This window comes from Hyla sarda, chromosome 3 (assembly GCF_029499605.1).
Source record: "Hyla sarda isolate aHylSar1 chromosome 3, aHylSar1.hap1, whole genome shotgun sequence".
Taxonomy (NCBI): Eukaryota; Metazoa; Chordata; class Amphibia; order Anura; family Hylidae; genus Hyla; species Hyla sarda.
The window spans coordinates 9,571,584-9,588,565 of NC_079191.1; the positions used below are offsets into that span (position 1 = coordinate 9,571,584).

A 16,982-nucleotide genomic window follows, 5' to 3' on the forward strand; every position below is an offset into this window, starting at 1 on the left:
ACTACAGAAACATGGTAGGAGCAATGGTTACATGCCCTAGGACGTGTTTTTAATAGTTACAGGGGGTAAAAAGTGATGATTGGTTCCCTTTAACTAAATCCCTCTCTACCAACTCCTGGAATCTATCCAGGGCCTCTGGTCTGGAGGCCACAGAATAGAACCCAGGGTTGGCAGAGAGGTACGGCTTATAATATATATATATATATATATATATATATATATATATATATATATATATATATAAATAATAAATAAAAAGACTGTTCGTTACCATAGAGTTTTCCTTTTATTACATCTTACCGACATTTAGGCACAAATATTGATATCTTCTCACATAATGTGCAATAACACGTAACATCATGTATTAATCGCAATGTATGCCTTTCCCGTGTGCATAAAAAACCCTCCCCTTCCTCTATCCAAGTCGATTCTTTTTTTCCCCTCCCCTTTCTTCCCTCCCTCCTTCTTTTGGTTTTCCTATATGATAATTTGTAGGTCTAGTTCACACCTCAATTATATGCACTGCGGTTTCCAAAAATATAGAATTAGTAGAGGTTAAAATCCATGTTAATAACATAATATAATGTATTGTTATGGAAGCTCTTAGTCCTGCAAATTATAAATATGAATCAGTTTTAGCGCAGTGCATAATGTTTGACAAATGTGAACAGACACCATATGCAATGTTCTAAATGGATTCCAATTCCAGGTTTTATATGTATATATGTTACTAATGATGGCGAGGTTGGTCATGTGACTTACACCTCGGATATTTTAAGTTGTTTTCTGTGATTGTACGGCAGTCTACGATTAAGCTTTTTAGCGAAACACGTCAGACTTCCTACCATGTACTGCAGAATCTTCAAATAAAGGAATAAGAAGTTTTTACCTGCAACCAACCTAGTGCCGGACCTTGTTCTTTCATATATATATATATATATATATATATATATATATATATATATGAAAGAGGAGTCCAGCGTCCAGAAGCTCGGAGGATAATATTTATTCACCAGATGGTCATGACAGGAACACAGGGTACAGTGACGCGTTTTGGCTTTACAACAAAGCCTTAGTCAGTGGTGTATGACTAAGGCTTTGTTGTAAAGCCGAAACGCATCACTGTACCCTGTGTTCCTGTCATGACCATCTGGTGAATAAATATTATCCTTCGAGCTTCTGGACGCTGGACTCCTCTTTCTTCTGCTGTTCAATTGGGCGAGGTCCGCGCTCTGTCCGTGCGCACCGGGGTGAGCTGAAGCATTGCTGTTTCTATATATATATATATATATATATATATATATATATATATATATATATATCCTACCGCCACCCATCCCAGGAACGATAGGGAGGAATAAAGGATTGTCTACAACCAGAATTGTAGTAAACTGGAAATAACCTTACTGCAGATTTTATGCAGGATGCAATCAGCAAACAGTCTTTACAGAGGACCGGTATTTAGGCTCCTCACAGGTTGGTTGGGATCTTGTAGGGAATAAGCTTGGAGGATTTGCTTTACGCTGTTCCAGTGAATTTAGGGGTTTGGTTTAGGTTCAGTAGTCACGTAGCATTAGAGTTTGAGTCGGGTTAAACTCACGGTTGAGCATGCGGCTGAGATTAGCAGGCTTCAGGCCTAACTGTCTTGTAGATTGGCACAGAGGTGTTATTGCTTTCGGAGCGCAGGAACAAGAGAGAGATCATTGGGTAACAGCGCCCTTATATCTGAAGGGGCAGGCTCAAAGCTTATTGGTTCCCCAAACCTGTCAGTCCTATCACAAAGAATTGTGGTACATCACATGACTAAATCACATGACCTGAAAGGTCCTTAACTTTAGCATAACACATTTACTATAGATCACATGACCTAAGGTCCGATAAGTAACCGTTATATTATAAAACATATTAAATATATACAATAAATTACATTTTGATGAGGTGACTAAGGGTTATCCCACTGAGAGAATCCTAATAGCATGAAGGAACTCTGACTATGGGGACTTACAACACAAGGTACAGGACCATGTCCAGTACCGGGACACCCCAAACCCCCTTACTTGAGATAAGTCAACCTCGACGACCGTCCCCTGAGACAGAGGGACGAAGTGCTGAGAGTTTTTAAACAGTCCTGGGCATACTCAAAATGTCCATTTGATTAGGCTGTAGAAACACCTAACATAAGAGTCCTTGCACACGATAAATGTCCTTGCAGGCTCCAAATAACACATTATTATTATTATTATTATTTCCTTTTTATATTAACAGGATTACATTACATTGACTTGACTGTACAAACATGAGATACTAATAATCTCACAGACAGGATTGTATTGCCCATGAATTCACGAGCAGAATGACATTACTCTGGCTAGAATTATGCATGAGATACACTCTATTATTTATTTACCTTTTTTGACTATTTTTTCTGTTTTGACTGACTAAACTAGAAGTATGTATACTGAGTTGAGGGTTACTACATACTAGAGCATTAGAAATCTCACTTTACATTTTATTTATACCACGTTAGACCAACTTTTATGTTCACTGGTGATGTACTGGCTAGCCTGAGGCTGTCTGACCAATACCTGGCTACTAGGGTCTATTGGTTGCACGCTTTTATCCCAAGAACTCTTTCTAGATAATTCTTTCTGAGGTTACCTTACTGGATACATGCTTTACACTTAGGCTTACAGGAGCGCCTTCTGGTCGGGAAGAGCATCCTGAACGCGTAGGAAAGAACAGAGAACAAGTTTGTGTACAAACAGTGGTATGGAACTGAGTAATGACACGTTACAGTCCCTAAAGCTTTTGTGTTGAGTTTCTTGAAGTGTGAGATATTTGTTTTGTGTACTAAAATGAGTATGAGGTAAGTACACTGAAGAGGTTATGATATGATATGTGTACATGAAACTATTAGGAAGTCAGTCTTGGTATCCGAGGGGTAGATTTCCCTGCGTAGACCTTTGAGACCGACGCAACACCACCTCTTGGCTATCAGGAACTTCATTCATTGACAACTCTCTGGTAACTTCAGTCCTCAAGGGACCAGCTTGAAGGCTGGAAGCAGGAGTTAGATCCCTGTTTGGACTGGGAGAACCCATCGGAATGGGTGAAGATGATTCTAAACTGCCTGGAGTTGCCACTGGAGATAGGCTGATATTGGGAGAGGAGACAAAGGATGGCTGGACTGGAGCCGGGCATGGCACACCACAGAACATTGCAGGCTGGTGAGGAGAGAACATTGGGATGTCCATTGACAGATTAATCCCTTCCCCTGGAACATATTCTCGCACCGGTCTTGCAGCTGGAGGAGCAGGAGGAGGTGGCTCTGGTAAGTCTTCTTTGAGACATAGTTTAATTCTATTTCTGTGGACCACCTGTGGTTCAAATCCCTCTTTCTGCACTTCATACACATCCGTGCCAGGATACGGTATTGCAGTGATGATGTAAGGCTCTGTCTTCCAGAGGGAGTCTAGTTCATGGGAAACTTTCTGAGCCACACCTTGTCTCCGAGGTGTAATGGCTTGGCGGAAGCATGCTGATTGTAATACTTTTGTTGCCGACCCTGGGCCTTGCCCATTTTCTTTTCAATGATTTCCTTGGCTTCCTCAATTCTTCTTCGGTGTTCAGCGACCCAGTCTTGCGAGACTTGGGGAGAGTTGTTGAAGGGGGCTTGCAACCCAAAGGACCTGTCTTTTGGTAACTGTCCATGTCGTCCCATCATGAGGAAGAAAGGAGTGTACCCTGTGGAGCAGTGGATAGTTATTGTAGATTTCCAACACTCTTCATGTTTGGAGACAGAGGCTGCTCGTAACATATGAATGAACACCTGGTTGACCCTCTCACATAACCCATTTCCTTGAGGATTATAGGCTGTAGTCCGGAGTCTTTCGCAATCATGGAACTGGCAGAGTTCTTGAAACAGCTGGGCTTCAAACGCGGTTCCCCGATCCATAAGGACCAACTCCGGACACCCCAACGGCTGGACCCAGTGGGTGTAAACAGCTGAGCGTCAGTCTTTGCGGTGAGGTCCTTGACCGGCACGGCTACTACCCACTTAGAATAATGATCCCCCATAGTCAAAGCGTAGGTATAGCCAGATCGAGTAGAGAACAGCTTAACATGGTCCAGGGCGACCATCTGGTTAGGTCTTTCAGTGTGGATGGGATGAAGAGGTGCTCTCGCATCCTTGCGGAGGTTATTGGTGACATTGCAGACGGTGCATTCGGCACACCACTTTTGAATATCTCCACGCATTCCCACCCAGTAGAACCTTCGCCTGATGGTGGCTTCGGTCTTGTGGACTAGTGTTGAGCGGCATAGGCCATATTCGAATTTGCGATATTTCGCGAATATATGGACGAATATTCATCATATTTTCGCTAAATTCTTAATATTCGCGTATTATTTTGCATATGCGAAAATTAACATATGCGAAAATTAGCATATGCGAAAATTCGTACGCCAGTCTCACACAGTAGTATTAGAGCCTTCTTTACACCACACAAGCTGGAAGCAGAGAGGGATGATCATTGTGATGTGTACTGTGAAAAAAAAAAAAAAAAAAAAAATATTCGTAATTACGAATATATAGTGCTATATTCGCGAATTTCGGAAAATTTGCGAATAAAATTTGTATTGCGAATATTCGCGAGCAACACTATTGTGGACCCCAAAGTGTCTGGACTGGTCGTGATACGCATTAAGGACCATGGCGGCATCCCTTCTAGGGACCAGAATTTGGTGCAGGCGCTTTCCGGAGACAGGATCTAAGGAGTTTCTATACAACAGTCCCTTGTGAAGGAACAGGCGGTTTCGTTGTCGCCACAATCGTTTTAATTGGAAGTCCCCCTGTGACCTGCGCAGACAGGTTGGTACCTTCTTCTGAAGCAGGTAATCCAAGAGATCCCTCATGACTCGACTATTATCTTGTAGAGTCTACCAAGTATACAGGTCCTCAGGAACCTTGGGGGGTGCAGGCTCATCGCCCTCTTGGGTAGTCAGAGCATTCTGGCTCACGAACCTCTGATAAAAGTGGGGCATCTCTACGTCTTCCCACACGTCTTCCACGGCCGGTTCCCCACCAGAAGCCATACGGGAGAGCACATCAGCGTTGATGTTGGCCTTACCACTGTGGTACTTGATATTGAAGTGATAGTTGGCCAGTCTGGAGTCCCAACTCTGTTCAATGGCTCCTAACTTTGCAGTGTTCAGGTGCACCAACGGATTATTATCAGTGTAGACGGAGAAGGGAGTAGCTGCTAGATAGTTTTTGACCAAGGCAAGGAGCTCTAACTTGAAAGAGCTGTAGTTGGCATTGTTCTTCTCTGCTCCTCGCAGATGTCTACTTAGGCTATTACCCTCTCTTTGCCTTCCTTTACTTGGGACAGGACAGCTCCCAGACCTTCACAGCTGGCATCGGTTTACAGCCTGAACGGCTGACCATAGTCAGGATACGCCAAGATAGGTGGCTCAGTGAGAAGGCACTTCAGAGCCTGGAACGCTGTCTCCTGTTCTTCCGCCCACTGTATCGGGAGTCTTCCATTATAGTTTTCCTTCACCGTACCCCGCAGAAGAACCGTAAGGGGTCCAGCAATCTAAGTGAAGTGCGGGATGAAACGCCTGTAGTAACCAGTGAACCCCCGGAAGCTTCTGATGTCTCGCATCATGCGGGGTGTGGGCTAGTCCTTCACAACACTCACTTTTTCAGAGTCAGGTTGAACTCCCTCAGCACTGACGACATGTCCAAGATAGTGAACTTGTGGCTTCAGGAGATAGCACTTAGAGGGCTTGACCTTTAGTCCATGTTGTATGAGAACTTGGAATACTTCCTTTAAATGGTCCAGATGCTCTTGGTATGTTCGGGAATAAACAATGACATTGTCCAAATACAGAAGCACACTCTGAAAGTTAAGATGTCCAAGGCATTGTTCCATTAAACGTTGGAAGGTGACAGGTGCGTTGCATAGTCCAAAGGGCATACTCTTGAACTCAAAGAGCCCCATCGGGGTCACAAATGCCGTCTTTTCACGATCTTACTCGGCCATCGGTACTTGCCAGTACCCACTGGTCAGGTCCAAGGTGGAGAAGTAAGCAGCTGATCCCAACACGGTCAGAGATTCTTCTATTCTGGGAAGAGGGTAGGCATCTTTGTAAGTGACATCATTTAACTTCCTGTAATCTACACAGAAGCGAATGGTTCCATCTTTCTTCTAGACAAGAACCAAGGGAGTAGCCCAAGGACTTTGGCTCTCCCGGATGATGTCAGCCTCCTTTATCTCCAATAGCATCTTCTTCACTGTCTGATGCATACCAGGCACTACTGGGCGATGTCTTTCTTTAATCGCGGGACTATCGCCAGTTAGAATCCGATGCTGGATCATCGTGGTCCAGCAAAAAGCAGTGGGATGTTCACTGAAGGCCTCTTGATATTGCTTAGCCACTTGGATTAGCCCACCAACCTGGTCTCTGGGGGTATCCTTGTCCCCAATCTGCAATTGGGCCCACCAGAGTTCTGGATGGCCCTTGTTGGCCCCATGGGCGGTCTGAGTGGTCCACTGTCGGGCTATTTGTGGCTTGGACATGACATCCTTGGGCTCAAGATGATAGAGCTGAGCTACAGGAGTATACTTGGGCAGCCTGGTGGCGACATCCAATAGGTTTACCACTCAAACCGGGACTCTTCCATTTCTTAAAGTCACGAGACTCCTTGCTGCACGTACCAGATGATAATCTTCCAGTTGAATTGCTTCTAATAACGCCTGGTAATCTTGGTTCTTTACCCCTGGTTGGGCACGGCACCAAATGATAGTCTCTGTCTGCGGTTGCAGGGTTACAGCTCGGATATCTTGGATTCTCACACGACAGATCTCCCCTTGGTGGTTGAAAAATTTCTGTTCGGCTTGAAGCGTTTTCAGATGGTGTTGCGTGGCTTGCCGGCCTGAGGGCGACATGTGAGGGAGAGATGCATGTAATGACCCTACAATCTCCTCAAAACAGTGTCTCATGATGTTCATCCCTAAGATAAACTCTGCTGCATTTTTATCATTAACGTTTGTAACAATAACACCTTACCCTGAGGACATATTTCCCCACCTGTATAGTTGGCTCCCAGTATCCATGCCTGGGTACTGGTTTCCCATTCCCCCGCAACCACCTTAAAATCCACATCATCGGGCTCACACAATATTTCAGGCCCCCAATACTTATAAAACACCTATTGAGGAATAGTGGCTACATGGGACCCCGTGTCTATCAAGGCCTCTAGCTGGACCCCCTCTACTAAAATTTTCACATAAGGGCAAGGAGCAACATACATGGAGAAACTTGTCTTAGTTGATTAGTTGATTCTGGACCTTCGGTAGTTACTCCTGGGGTGTGGTCCTCGACCCCAGGGGATGCCCGTTTAAAGCCCAGCATTGACTCTTCCATTAGTGTCCAGTTTTATTACAGTAGCTACAAACAGGCCGCTGAGTCCCAGGTGGCCTCACAGGAGGGGCATTAGGTGGATTGACAGGATGGGGGGCAGGTTTTTTAGGTGGAAGTGTATGAACTAGACCTGCCCACCATTTCCTTAAAGGCTTTGGTCAGCTGATCAATGTTCTGTCGTACATTCTGTAGGTCGGCAGTCCATGGAATAGCAGGGGCAGATGCACCAACAGGCTGTGAAGGGGATAATGGTTGGGCCGAGGCTCCCAGTGGCTCTGCAGAAGGGGCACTAACTTCCTCTGCTTCGGGCCCTGACTCAATAACCTTGATAGCTAACCTTTTGAAGGTTGGAAAGGACATATCGGGATTCTGCACCGCCAGCATCCTAACTTGGACCTTATCCCATTTATTATGTACCCCATGAATCTGTCCATCAGGACCTTGTTACCCTGCTCGGGCGTAATGCCGTCTAGTCTTTGCACAGTTTCCAAAGAGTTTTGGAATGCCACAGCTTATGCCCGAAGGGTCTCACCTGGCTTCTGACGTCGCTCATATAGCCTTAGACGTACCTCAGAGGGGGATTGAGACTCGAACACTTGATAGAGCCCCTCGAAGATCTGCTCCACTGTATCCTTGTCGGCTGCTGGCCAGGTACGGACCTCTTCCAATGCAGGTCCCTGTAGTTGTCCCATAAGCAACTGCACCTGCTGATTAGGGGGAAAAGAATAGAAAACAAAGAGACTCTGTATCTTCTCCTTTAAGTCCCTCAGCGTGAAGGGGTCCCCATTGTAGTTGGGGAGGACTGGATTCCCCAAGAAGACAGGTGCAGCCACAGGAGCTCCTAGGTTAAGATGTTGAGCCGGAAGTGAAACAGGCAGCATCCTTCTGGCTTGTTGTGGTGACCCCCTGGCGGGGTCGCAGGAGCACCACCATTTTGTTGGTTAGGCAGTGGAGAGGGTGCTGCAGGTGGTAATGGTGCTGTAGGTTCTGACATCTTAACCTACAGCATTTGGCCCTTTAAATGACGTAGCTGTGCTTTAATCTGGAACTTGAGAGTGGTGACCTGGAACTGGAGTGCGTTGAGCTTGAACTTGAGTGCGATGATCGGGAACTTGAGTGCGTCGATATAGGACTTGAGCGTAGTGATCCGGCACCCGAGAGCTTTGTAGTGTGCTGGCTCTTTAAAAATTTCCGCTTGCTGCAGCACTCTGCATTTCTTCGCTACGCTAACCGCGCCTTTATGCAGGTCTTCTGTTTGAGGCTCCAACAAAATGGCCGCCGCTCCGGAGGCCTCGGTGGGCGGAGCTGCAGGATTGCGCGTGCAGGAAGGCCCTGCGCTGACTTTAGCCCCTTCTAATGGGGATTGTAACTCCGCTGTACTCTACGCCTCCCCCCTTACTCTTCATGCGCACTTCTTACAGACCGTAACATAAGCACAGTCCCGTTCACTTGTGTGCGCACACCTATTCGCAGTGTGCAAAGACTTTTCACAGTACATTAACACAGTCCTTTATGGGGGAGTACTCTTTAAATGGTGGTAACAGCTGTAGGCACACACCCGTATCATGTTCGTAAGACACCAAAAAGCCCCAAACCTGTCAGTCCTAACACAAAGGATTGTGGTACATCACATGACTAAATCACATGACCTGAAAGGTCCTTAACTTTAGCATAACACATTTACTATAGATCACATGACCTAAGGTCCTGTAAGTAACCTTTATATTATTAAATATTCTAATTATATACAACAAATTACATTTTGATGAGGTGACTAAGGGTTATCCCACTGAGAGAATCCTAACGGCACCAAGGAACTCTGACTATGGGGACTTACAACACAAGGTACAGGACCATGTCCAGTACCGGGACACCACATATATGTGTGTAAGTATGTGTGGCTATGAATGTGTATATTATGTGTGCATTTCTGGTTATGAATGTGTAGGTGTGTATGTGGAGATCGGGTTGTATACATCTGTGAGTCTCTCCAGCTTTATCTCCTCCTAGGTGTCTGTGTCCGCACACACGTGTATGTGAATGTGTGTTAGTGTGATAGAGTCTTGCCTGTGTGTGTGTGAGTCTGTGTCAATTATTATTCTGTACATGTGTGAAGGGTTAAGTCTGTTTGCTTACATCTGTGTAATGTATGTGATGTTCTTGTTGTTTGTATATGACGGTTAGTGAACATGTGTGTCACGATGCCGGCTGGCAGATAGTGGATCCTCTGTGCCAGAGAGGGATTGGCGTGGACCGTGCTAGTGGACCGGTTCTAAGCCACTACTGGTTTTCACCAGAGCCCGCCGCAAAGCGGGATGGTCTTGCTGCGGCGGTAGTGACCAGGTCGTATCCACTAGCAACGGCTCACCTCTCTGGCTGCTGAAGATAGGCGCGGTACAAGGGAGTAGGCAGAAGCAAGGTCGGACGTAGCAGAAGGTCGGGGCAGGCAGCAAGGATCGTAGTCAGGGGCAACGGCAGAAGGTCTGGAAACACAGGCAAGGAACACACAAGGAACGCTTTCACTGGCACTAAGGCAACAAGATCCGGCAAGGGAGTGCAGGGGAAGTGAGGTGATATAGGGAAGTGCACAGGTGAACACACTAATTGGAACCACTGCGCCAATCAGCGGCGCAGTGGCCCTTTAAATCGCAGAGACCCGGCGCGCCCTAGGGAGCGGGGCCGCGCGCGCCGGGACAGAACAGACGGAGAGCGAGTCAGGTAGGGGAGCCGGGGTGCGCATCGCGAGCGGGCGCTACCCGCATCGCGAATCGCATCCCGGCTGGCAGCGGAATCGCAGCGCCCCGGGTCAGAGGACGTGACCGGAGCGCTGCAGCGGGGAGAGTGAAGCGAGCGCTCCGGGGAGGAGCGGGGACCCGGAGCGCTCGGCGTAACAAAACCCCCCCCCTTGGGTCTCCCCCTCTTCTTAGAGCCTGAGAACCTGAGGAGCAGACTTTTGTCCAGGATGTTGTCCTCAGGTTCCCAGGATCTCTCTTCAGGACCACAACCCTCCCAGTCCACTAAAAAAAAATTTTTTCCTCTGACCTTTTTGGCAGCTAAAATTTCTTTGACCGAGAAGATGTCCGAGGAGCCGGAAACAGGAGTGGGAGGAACAGATTTGGGAGAAAAACGGTTGAGGATGAGTGGTTTGAGAAGAGAGACGTGAAAGGCATTAGGGATACGAAGAGAAGGAGGAAGAAGAAGTTTATAAGAGACAGGATTAATTTGACACAAAATTTTGAAAGGACCAAGGTAGCGTGGTCCCAACTTGTAGCTAGGGACACGGAAGCGGACATATTTAGCGGAGAGCCATACCTTGTCTCCAGGGGAAAAAACGGGAGGAGCTCTTCTTTTCTTATCCGCGAACTTCTTCATGCGTGATGAAGCCTGTAAGAGAGAATTTTGGGTCTCTCTCCATATGATGGAAAGGTCACGAGAAATTTCATCCACAGCGGGCAGACCAGAGGGCAAGGGAGTAGGGAGGGGGGGAAGAGGGTGACGGCCGTACACCACGAAAAATGGGGATTTGGAGGAAGACTCAGAGACCCTGAAGTTATACGAGAATTCGGCCCATGGGAGGAGATCTGCCCAGTCATCCTGGCGGGAGGAAACAAAATGTCGCAAATAATCACCCAAGATCTGGTTAATTCTTTCTACTTGTCCATTGGACTGGGGATGATATGCAGAAGAAAAATTTAATTTAATCTTGAGTTGTTTACAGAGAGCCCTCCAGAATTTAGACACGAATTGGACGCCTCTATCCGAGACAATCTGCGTAGGCAACCCGTGAAGACGAAAAATGTGTACAAAAAATTGTTTAGCCAACTGAGGCGCAGAAGGAAGACCAGGAAGAGGGATGAAATGTGCCATTTTGGAGAATCGATCAACGACCACCCAAATAACAGTGTTGCCACGGGAAGGGGGTAAATCAGTAATGAAATCCATACCAATCAGAGACCAAGGCTGTTCGGGGACAGGCAGAGGATGAAGAAAACCAGCGGGCTTCTGGCGAGGAGTCTTATCCCGGGCACAGATAGTGCAGGCTCGCACAAAGTCCACAACATCCGTCTCCAGAGTCGGCCACCAATAGAAGCGGGAGATGAGTTGCACAGATTTCTTGATACCCACATGACCTGCGAGATGGGAGGAGTGACCCCATTTGAGGATTCCGAGGCGTTGGCGAGGAGAAACAAAGGTCTTTCCTGGAGGAGTCTGCCTGATGGAGGCAGGAGAAGTGGAGATCAGGCAGTCAGGTGGAATGATGTGTTGCGGAGAGAGTTCAACTTCTGAGGCATCCGAGGAACGAGAGAGAGCATCGGCCCTAATGTTCTTATCGGCAGGACGAAAGTGAATCTCAAAATTAAATCGGGCAAAGAACAGAGACCACCGGGCCTGGCGAGGATTCAGCCGTTGGGCAGACTGGAGGTAGGAGAGGTTCTTGTGGTCGGTGTAGATAATAACAGGAGAACTTGATCCCTCCAGCAGATGCCTCCATTCCTCAAGTGCTAATTTAATGGCTAGAAGCTCTCGATCCCCGATGGAGTAGTTCCTCTCCGCTGGAGAGAAGGTCCTAGAGAAAAAACCACAAGTGACAGCATGCCCGGAAGAATTTTTTTGTAGAAGAACAGCTCCAGCTCCCACTGAGGAGGCATCAACCTCCAATAGGAAGGGTTTGGAAGGGTCAGGTCTGGAGAGGACGGGAGCCGAAGAAAAGGCAGACTTGAGTCGTTTAAAGGCGTCTTCTGCTTGAGGAGGCCAGGACTTGGGATCAGCATTTTTTTTGGTTAAAGCCACGATAGGAGCCACAATGGTAGAAAAATGTGGAATAAATTGCCTGTAATAATTGGCGAACCCCAAAAAGCGTTGGATAGCACGGAGTCCGGAGGGGCGTGGCCAATCTAAGACGGCAGAGAGTTTGTCTGGATCCATCTGTAGTCCCTGGCCAGAGACCAAATATCCTAGAAAAGGAAGAGATTGGCATTCAAACAGACATTTCTCAATTTTGGCATAGAGTTGGTTGTCACGAAGTCTCTGAAGAACCATACGGACATGCTGGCGGTGTTCTTCTAGATTGGCAGAAAAAATTAGGATATCGTCCAGATATACAACAACACAGGAGTATAACAGATCACGAAAAATTTCATTGACAAAGTCTTGGAAGACGGCAGGGGCGTTGCACAGGCCAAAGGGCATGACCAGATACTCAAAGTGTCCATCTCTGGTGTTAAATGCCGTTTTCCACTCGTCCCCCTCTCTGATGCGGATGAGGTTATAGGCGCCTCTTAAGTCCAATTTAGTAAAGATGTGGGCACCTTGGAGGCGATCAAAGAGTTCAGAGATGAGGGGTAAAGGGTAGCGGTTCTTAACCGTGATTTTATTAAGACCGCGGTAGTCAATGCAAGGACGTAGGGTGCCATCTTTTTTGGACACAAAGAAAAATCCGGCTCCGGCAGGAGAGGAGGATTTACGGATAAAGCCCTTTTTTAGATTCTCCTGGACGTATTCGGACATGGCAAGAGTCTCTGGGGCAGAGAGAGGATAAATTCTGCCCCGGGGTGGAGTAGTACCCGGGAGGAGGTCGATAGGGCAATCATAAGGCCTGTGAGGAGGTAGAGTCTCAGCTTGTTTTTTGCAGAAAACATCCGCGAAGTCCATATAGGCCTTAGGGAGACCGGTTACTGGAGGAACCACAGAGTTACGGCAAGGGTTACTGGGAACCGGTTTTAGACAGTTCTTGGAACAAGAGGACCCCCAACTCTTGATCTCCCCAGTGGACCAATCCAGGATTGGGGAATGAAGTTGAAGCCAGGGAAGTCCAAGGAGAATTTCCGAGGTGCAATTGGGGAGGACCAAAAGTTCAATCCTCTCATGATGAGATCCGATGCTCATAAGAAGGGGCTCCGTGCGGAAACGTATGGTACAGTCCAATCTTTCATTATTTACACAATTGATGTAGAGGGGTCTGGCGAGACTGGTCACCGGGATGTTGAACCTGTTGACGAGAGAGGCCAAAATAAAATTTCCTGCAGATCCAGAGTCCAAGAAGGCCACAGCAGGGAAGGAGAAGGCAGAGGCAGACATCCGCACAGGCACTGTAAGACGTGGAGAAGCAGAGTAGACATCAAGAACTGTCTCACCTTTGTGCGGAGTCAGCGTACGTCTTTCCAGGCGGGGAGGACGGATAGGACAATCCCTCAGGAAGTGTTCGGTACTAGCACAGTACAGGCAGAGGTTCTCCATACGGCGTCGTGTCCTCTCTTGAGGTGTCAGGCGAGACCGGTCGACCTGCATAGCCTCCACGGCGGAAGGCACAGGAACAGATTGCAGGGGACCAGAGGAGAGAGGAGCCGAGGAGGAGAAACGCCTCGTGCGAACAGAGTCCATATCTTGGCGGAGTTCCTGACGCCTTTCGTAAAAACGCATGTCAATGCGAGTGGCTAGGTGAATAAGTTCATGTAGATTAGCAGGAATTTCTCGTGCGGCCAGAACATCTTTAATGTTGCTGGATAGGCCTTTTTTGAAGGTCGCGCAGAGGGCCTCATTATTCCAGGACAATTCTGAAGCAAGAGTACGGAATTGTACGGCATACTCGCCAACGGAAGAATTACCCTGGACCAGGTTCAACAGGGCAGTCTCAGCAGAAGAGGCTCGGGCAGGTTCCTCAAAGACACTTCGGATTTCCGAGAAGAAGGAGTGTACAGAGGCAGTGACGGGGTCATTGCGGTCCCAGAGCGGTGTGGCCCATGACAGGGCTTTTCCGGACAGAAGGCTGACTACGAAAGCCACCTTAGACCTTTCAGTGGGAAACAGGTCCGACATCATCTCCAGATGCAGGGAACATTGGGAAAGAAAGCCACGGCAAAACTTAGAGTCCCCATCAAATTTATCCGGCAAGGATAGGCGTAGCCCAGGAGCGGCCACTCGCTGCGGAGGAGGTGCAGGAGCTGGCGGCGGAGATGACTGCTGAAGCTGTGGTAGTAACTGTTGTAGCATAACGGTCAGTTGAGACAGCTGTTGGCCTTGTTGCGCTATCTGTTGTGACTGCTGGGCGACCACCGTGGTGAGGTCAGCGACAACTGGCAGAGGAACTTCAGCGGGATCCGGTGCCGGATCTACTGTCACGATGCCGGCTGGCAGATAGTGGATCCTCTGTGCCAGAGAGGGATTGGCGTGGACCGTGCTAGTGGACCGGTTCTAAGCCACCACTGGTTTTCACCAGAGCCCGCCGCAAAGCGGGATGGTCTTGCTGCGGCGGTAGTGACCAGGTCGTATCCACTAGCAACGGCTCACCTCTCTGGCTGCTGAAGATAGGCGCGGTACAAGGGAGTAGGCAGAAGCAAGGTCGGACGTAGCAGAAGGTCGGGGCAGGCAGCAAGGATCGTAGTCAGGGGCAACGGCAGAAGGTCTGGAAACACAGGCAAGGAACACACAAGGAACGCTTTCACTGGCACTAAGGCAACAAGATCCGGCAAGGGAGTGCAGGGGAAGTGAGGTGATATAGGGAAGTGCACAGGTGAACACACTAATTGGAACCACTGCGCCAATCAGCGGCGCAGTGGCCCTTTAAATCGCAGAGACCCGGCGCGCGCGCGCCCTAGGGAGCGGGGCCGCGCGCGCCGGGACAGAACAGACGGAGAGCGAGTCAGGTAGGGGAGCCGGGGTGCGCATCGCGAGCGGGCGCTACCCGCATCGCGAATCGCATCCCGGCTGGCAGCGGAATCGCAGCGCCCCGGGTCAGAGGACGTGACCGGAGCGCTGCAGCGGGGAGAGTGAAGCGAGCGCTCCGGGGAGGAGCGGGGACCCGGAGCGCTCGGCGTAACAATGTGTATCTTTGTGAGTCTTTATATCTTTGTGTGTCTTTGTATCCGTGTGTTTATCTTTGTATCTGTGTCTATCTTTCTGTGTGTGTATAGTTATATCTGTGTGTATCGTTATATCTGTGTGTATCGTTATATCTGTGTGTATCGTTATATCTGTGTGTATCGTTATATCTGTGTGTATCGTTATATCTGTGTGTATCGTTATATCTGTGTGTATAGTTATATCTGTGTGTATCGTTATATCTGTGTGTATCGTTATATCTGTGTGTGTATAGTTATATCTGTGTGTATCGTTATATCTGTGTGTATCGTTATATCTGTGTGTATAGTTATATCTGTGTGTATCGTTATATCTGTGTGTATAGTTATATCTGTGTGTATCGTTATATCTGTGTGTATCGTTATATCTGTGTGTGTATAGTTATATCTGTGTGTATAGTTATATCTGTGTGTATCGTTATATCTGTGTGTATAGTTATATCTGTGTGTATCGTTATATCTGTGTGTATAGTTATATCTGTGTGTATCGTTATATCTGTGTGTATAGTTATATCTGTGTGTATCGTTATATCTGTGTGTATCGTTATATCTGTGTGTATCGTTATATCTGTGTGTATAGTTATATCTGTGTGTATCGTTATATCTGTGTGTATCGTTATATCTGTGTGTATCGTTATATCTGTGTGTATCGTTATATCTGTGTGTATCGTTATATCTGTGTGTATCGTTATATCTGTGTGTATAGTTATATCTGTGTGTATCTTTCTGTGTGTGTATAGTTATATCTGTGTGTGTATCTTTCTATCTGTGTCTATCTTTGTATCTGTGTGTATCTTTGTATCTGTGTGTGTTTGTATCTGTGTCTATTTTTGTATCTGTGTGAGTCTTTCTATGTGTGTGTGTATCTTTGTACCTGTGTGTATCTTTCTATCTATGTGTATCTTCTTCTCTGTGTGTGTCTTTCTATCTGTGTGTGTGAGTCTTTCCACCTAGTTGTGCCCCTTCCCAGGGTGGCACGCTGGCTCTGGCTCGTTCCCCTTCCCAGGGTGGCACGCTGGCTCTGGCTCGTTCTCCTTCGCAGGGTGGCACGCTCGCTCTGGCTCGTTCTCCTTCCCACGGTGACACGCTCGCTCTGTCTCCCTCCCTTCAGCTGATTCGCCGGTCACATGACTCCTTCTTCTCTCTTTCAGGAAACAAGCAGAGAGGCTGTCTATACTGTCGGCACAACAAGCTGCCCCTGGCACCTGAAGCAGCGGCACCCGGGCACGGCGCAGACATGGCGTGGACCTCCTACCAGCTGATCCTGGCGGGGATGATGCTCGTCACCGGCTCCATCAATACCCTGTCAGCCAAGTACGTATTGTTTACATCGGATAAAAGGCGCCGTAGTGTCCGCAGTGCCCGTGTGTATGTGCGGATGTAGCAGAGCTGAGTTTGTCACCATTTGGGAACGACAACCCATTTGCCTCTGCTACATCTCCATCATTGCTTATACACCATTCAGCCATAACATTAAAACCACCGACCGGTAAAGCGAATAACTGGGACCATCTGGAGGCGATGTCGCCCGGCGGGATAGGCCGGTTATTAAAGCTGATGTGGAAGCGGGAAAAATGGGCAAGCGTAAAGTACTGGTTAGATGTTAACTTATACTGGTGATACTGGTTCCTGTGGGTAATTTAGGGGAATATTTGGGGATTTGCAGACCCAGAGCGGATCGGAATCTATGGTGAAGTC

The 16,982-nt window shown here is 47.7% G+C and overlaps 1 protein-coding gene across 2 annotated transcripts in view; it reads left to right on the forward strand.

Annotated features, from left to right (window-relative positions):
* The first annotated feature begins 9,203 nt into the window (after window positions 1-9,203).
* The window catches only part of SLC35F6 (solute carrier family 35 member F6), a 49,601-nt gene continuing 41,822 nt past the window's right edge, over window positions 9,204-16,982 (forward strand). The window contains exons 1-2 of one of the 2 annotated variants that reach the window (XM_056563750.1): window positions 9,204-9,315; window positions 16,436-16,598. In XM_056563750.1, the coding sequence (XP_056419725.1) occupies window positions 16,522-16,598 (77 nt within the window). In that variant the 5' untranslated portion in view covers window positions 9,204-9,315; window positions 16,436-16,521. Of the gene's footprint in view, window positions 9,316-16,315; window positions 16,599-16,982 lie in introns of those variants that run through there. The other variant, XR_008890887.1, reaches the window with a different exon arrangement.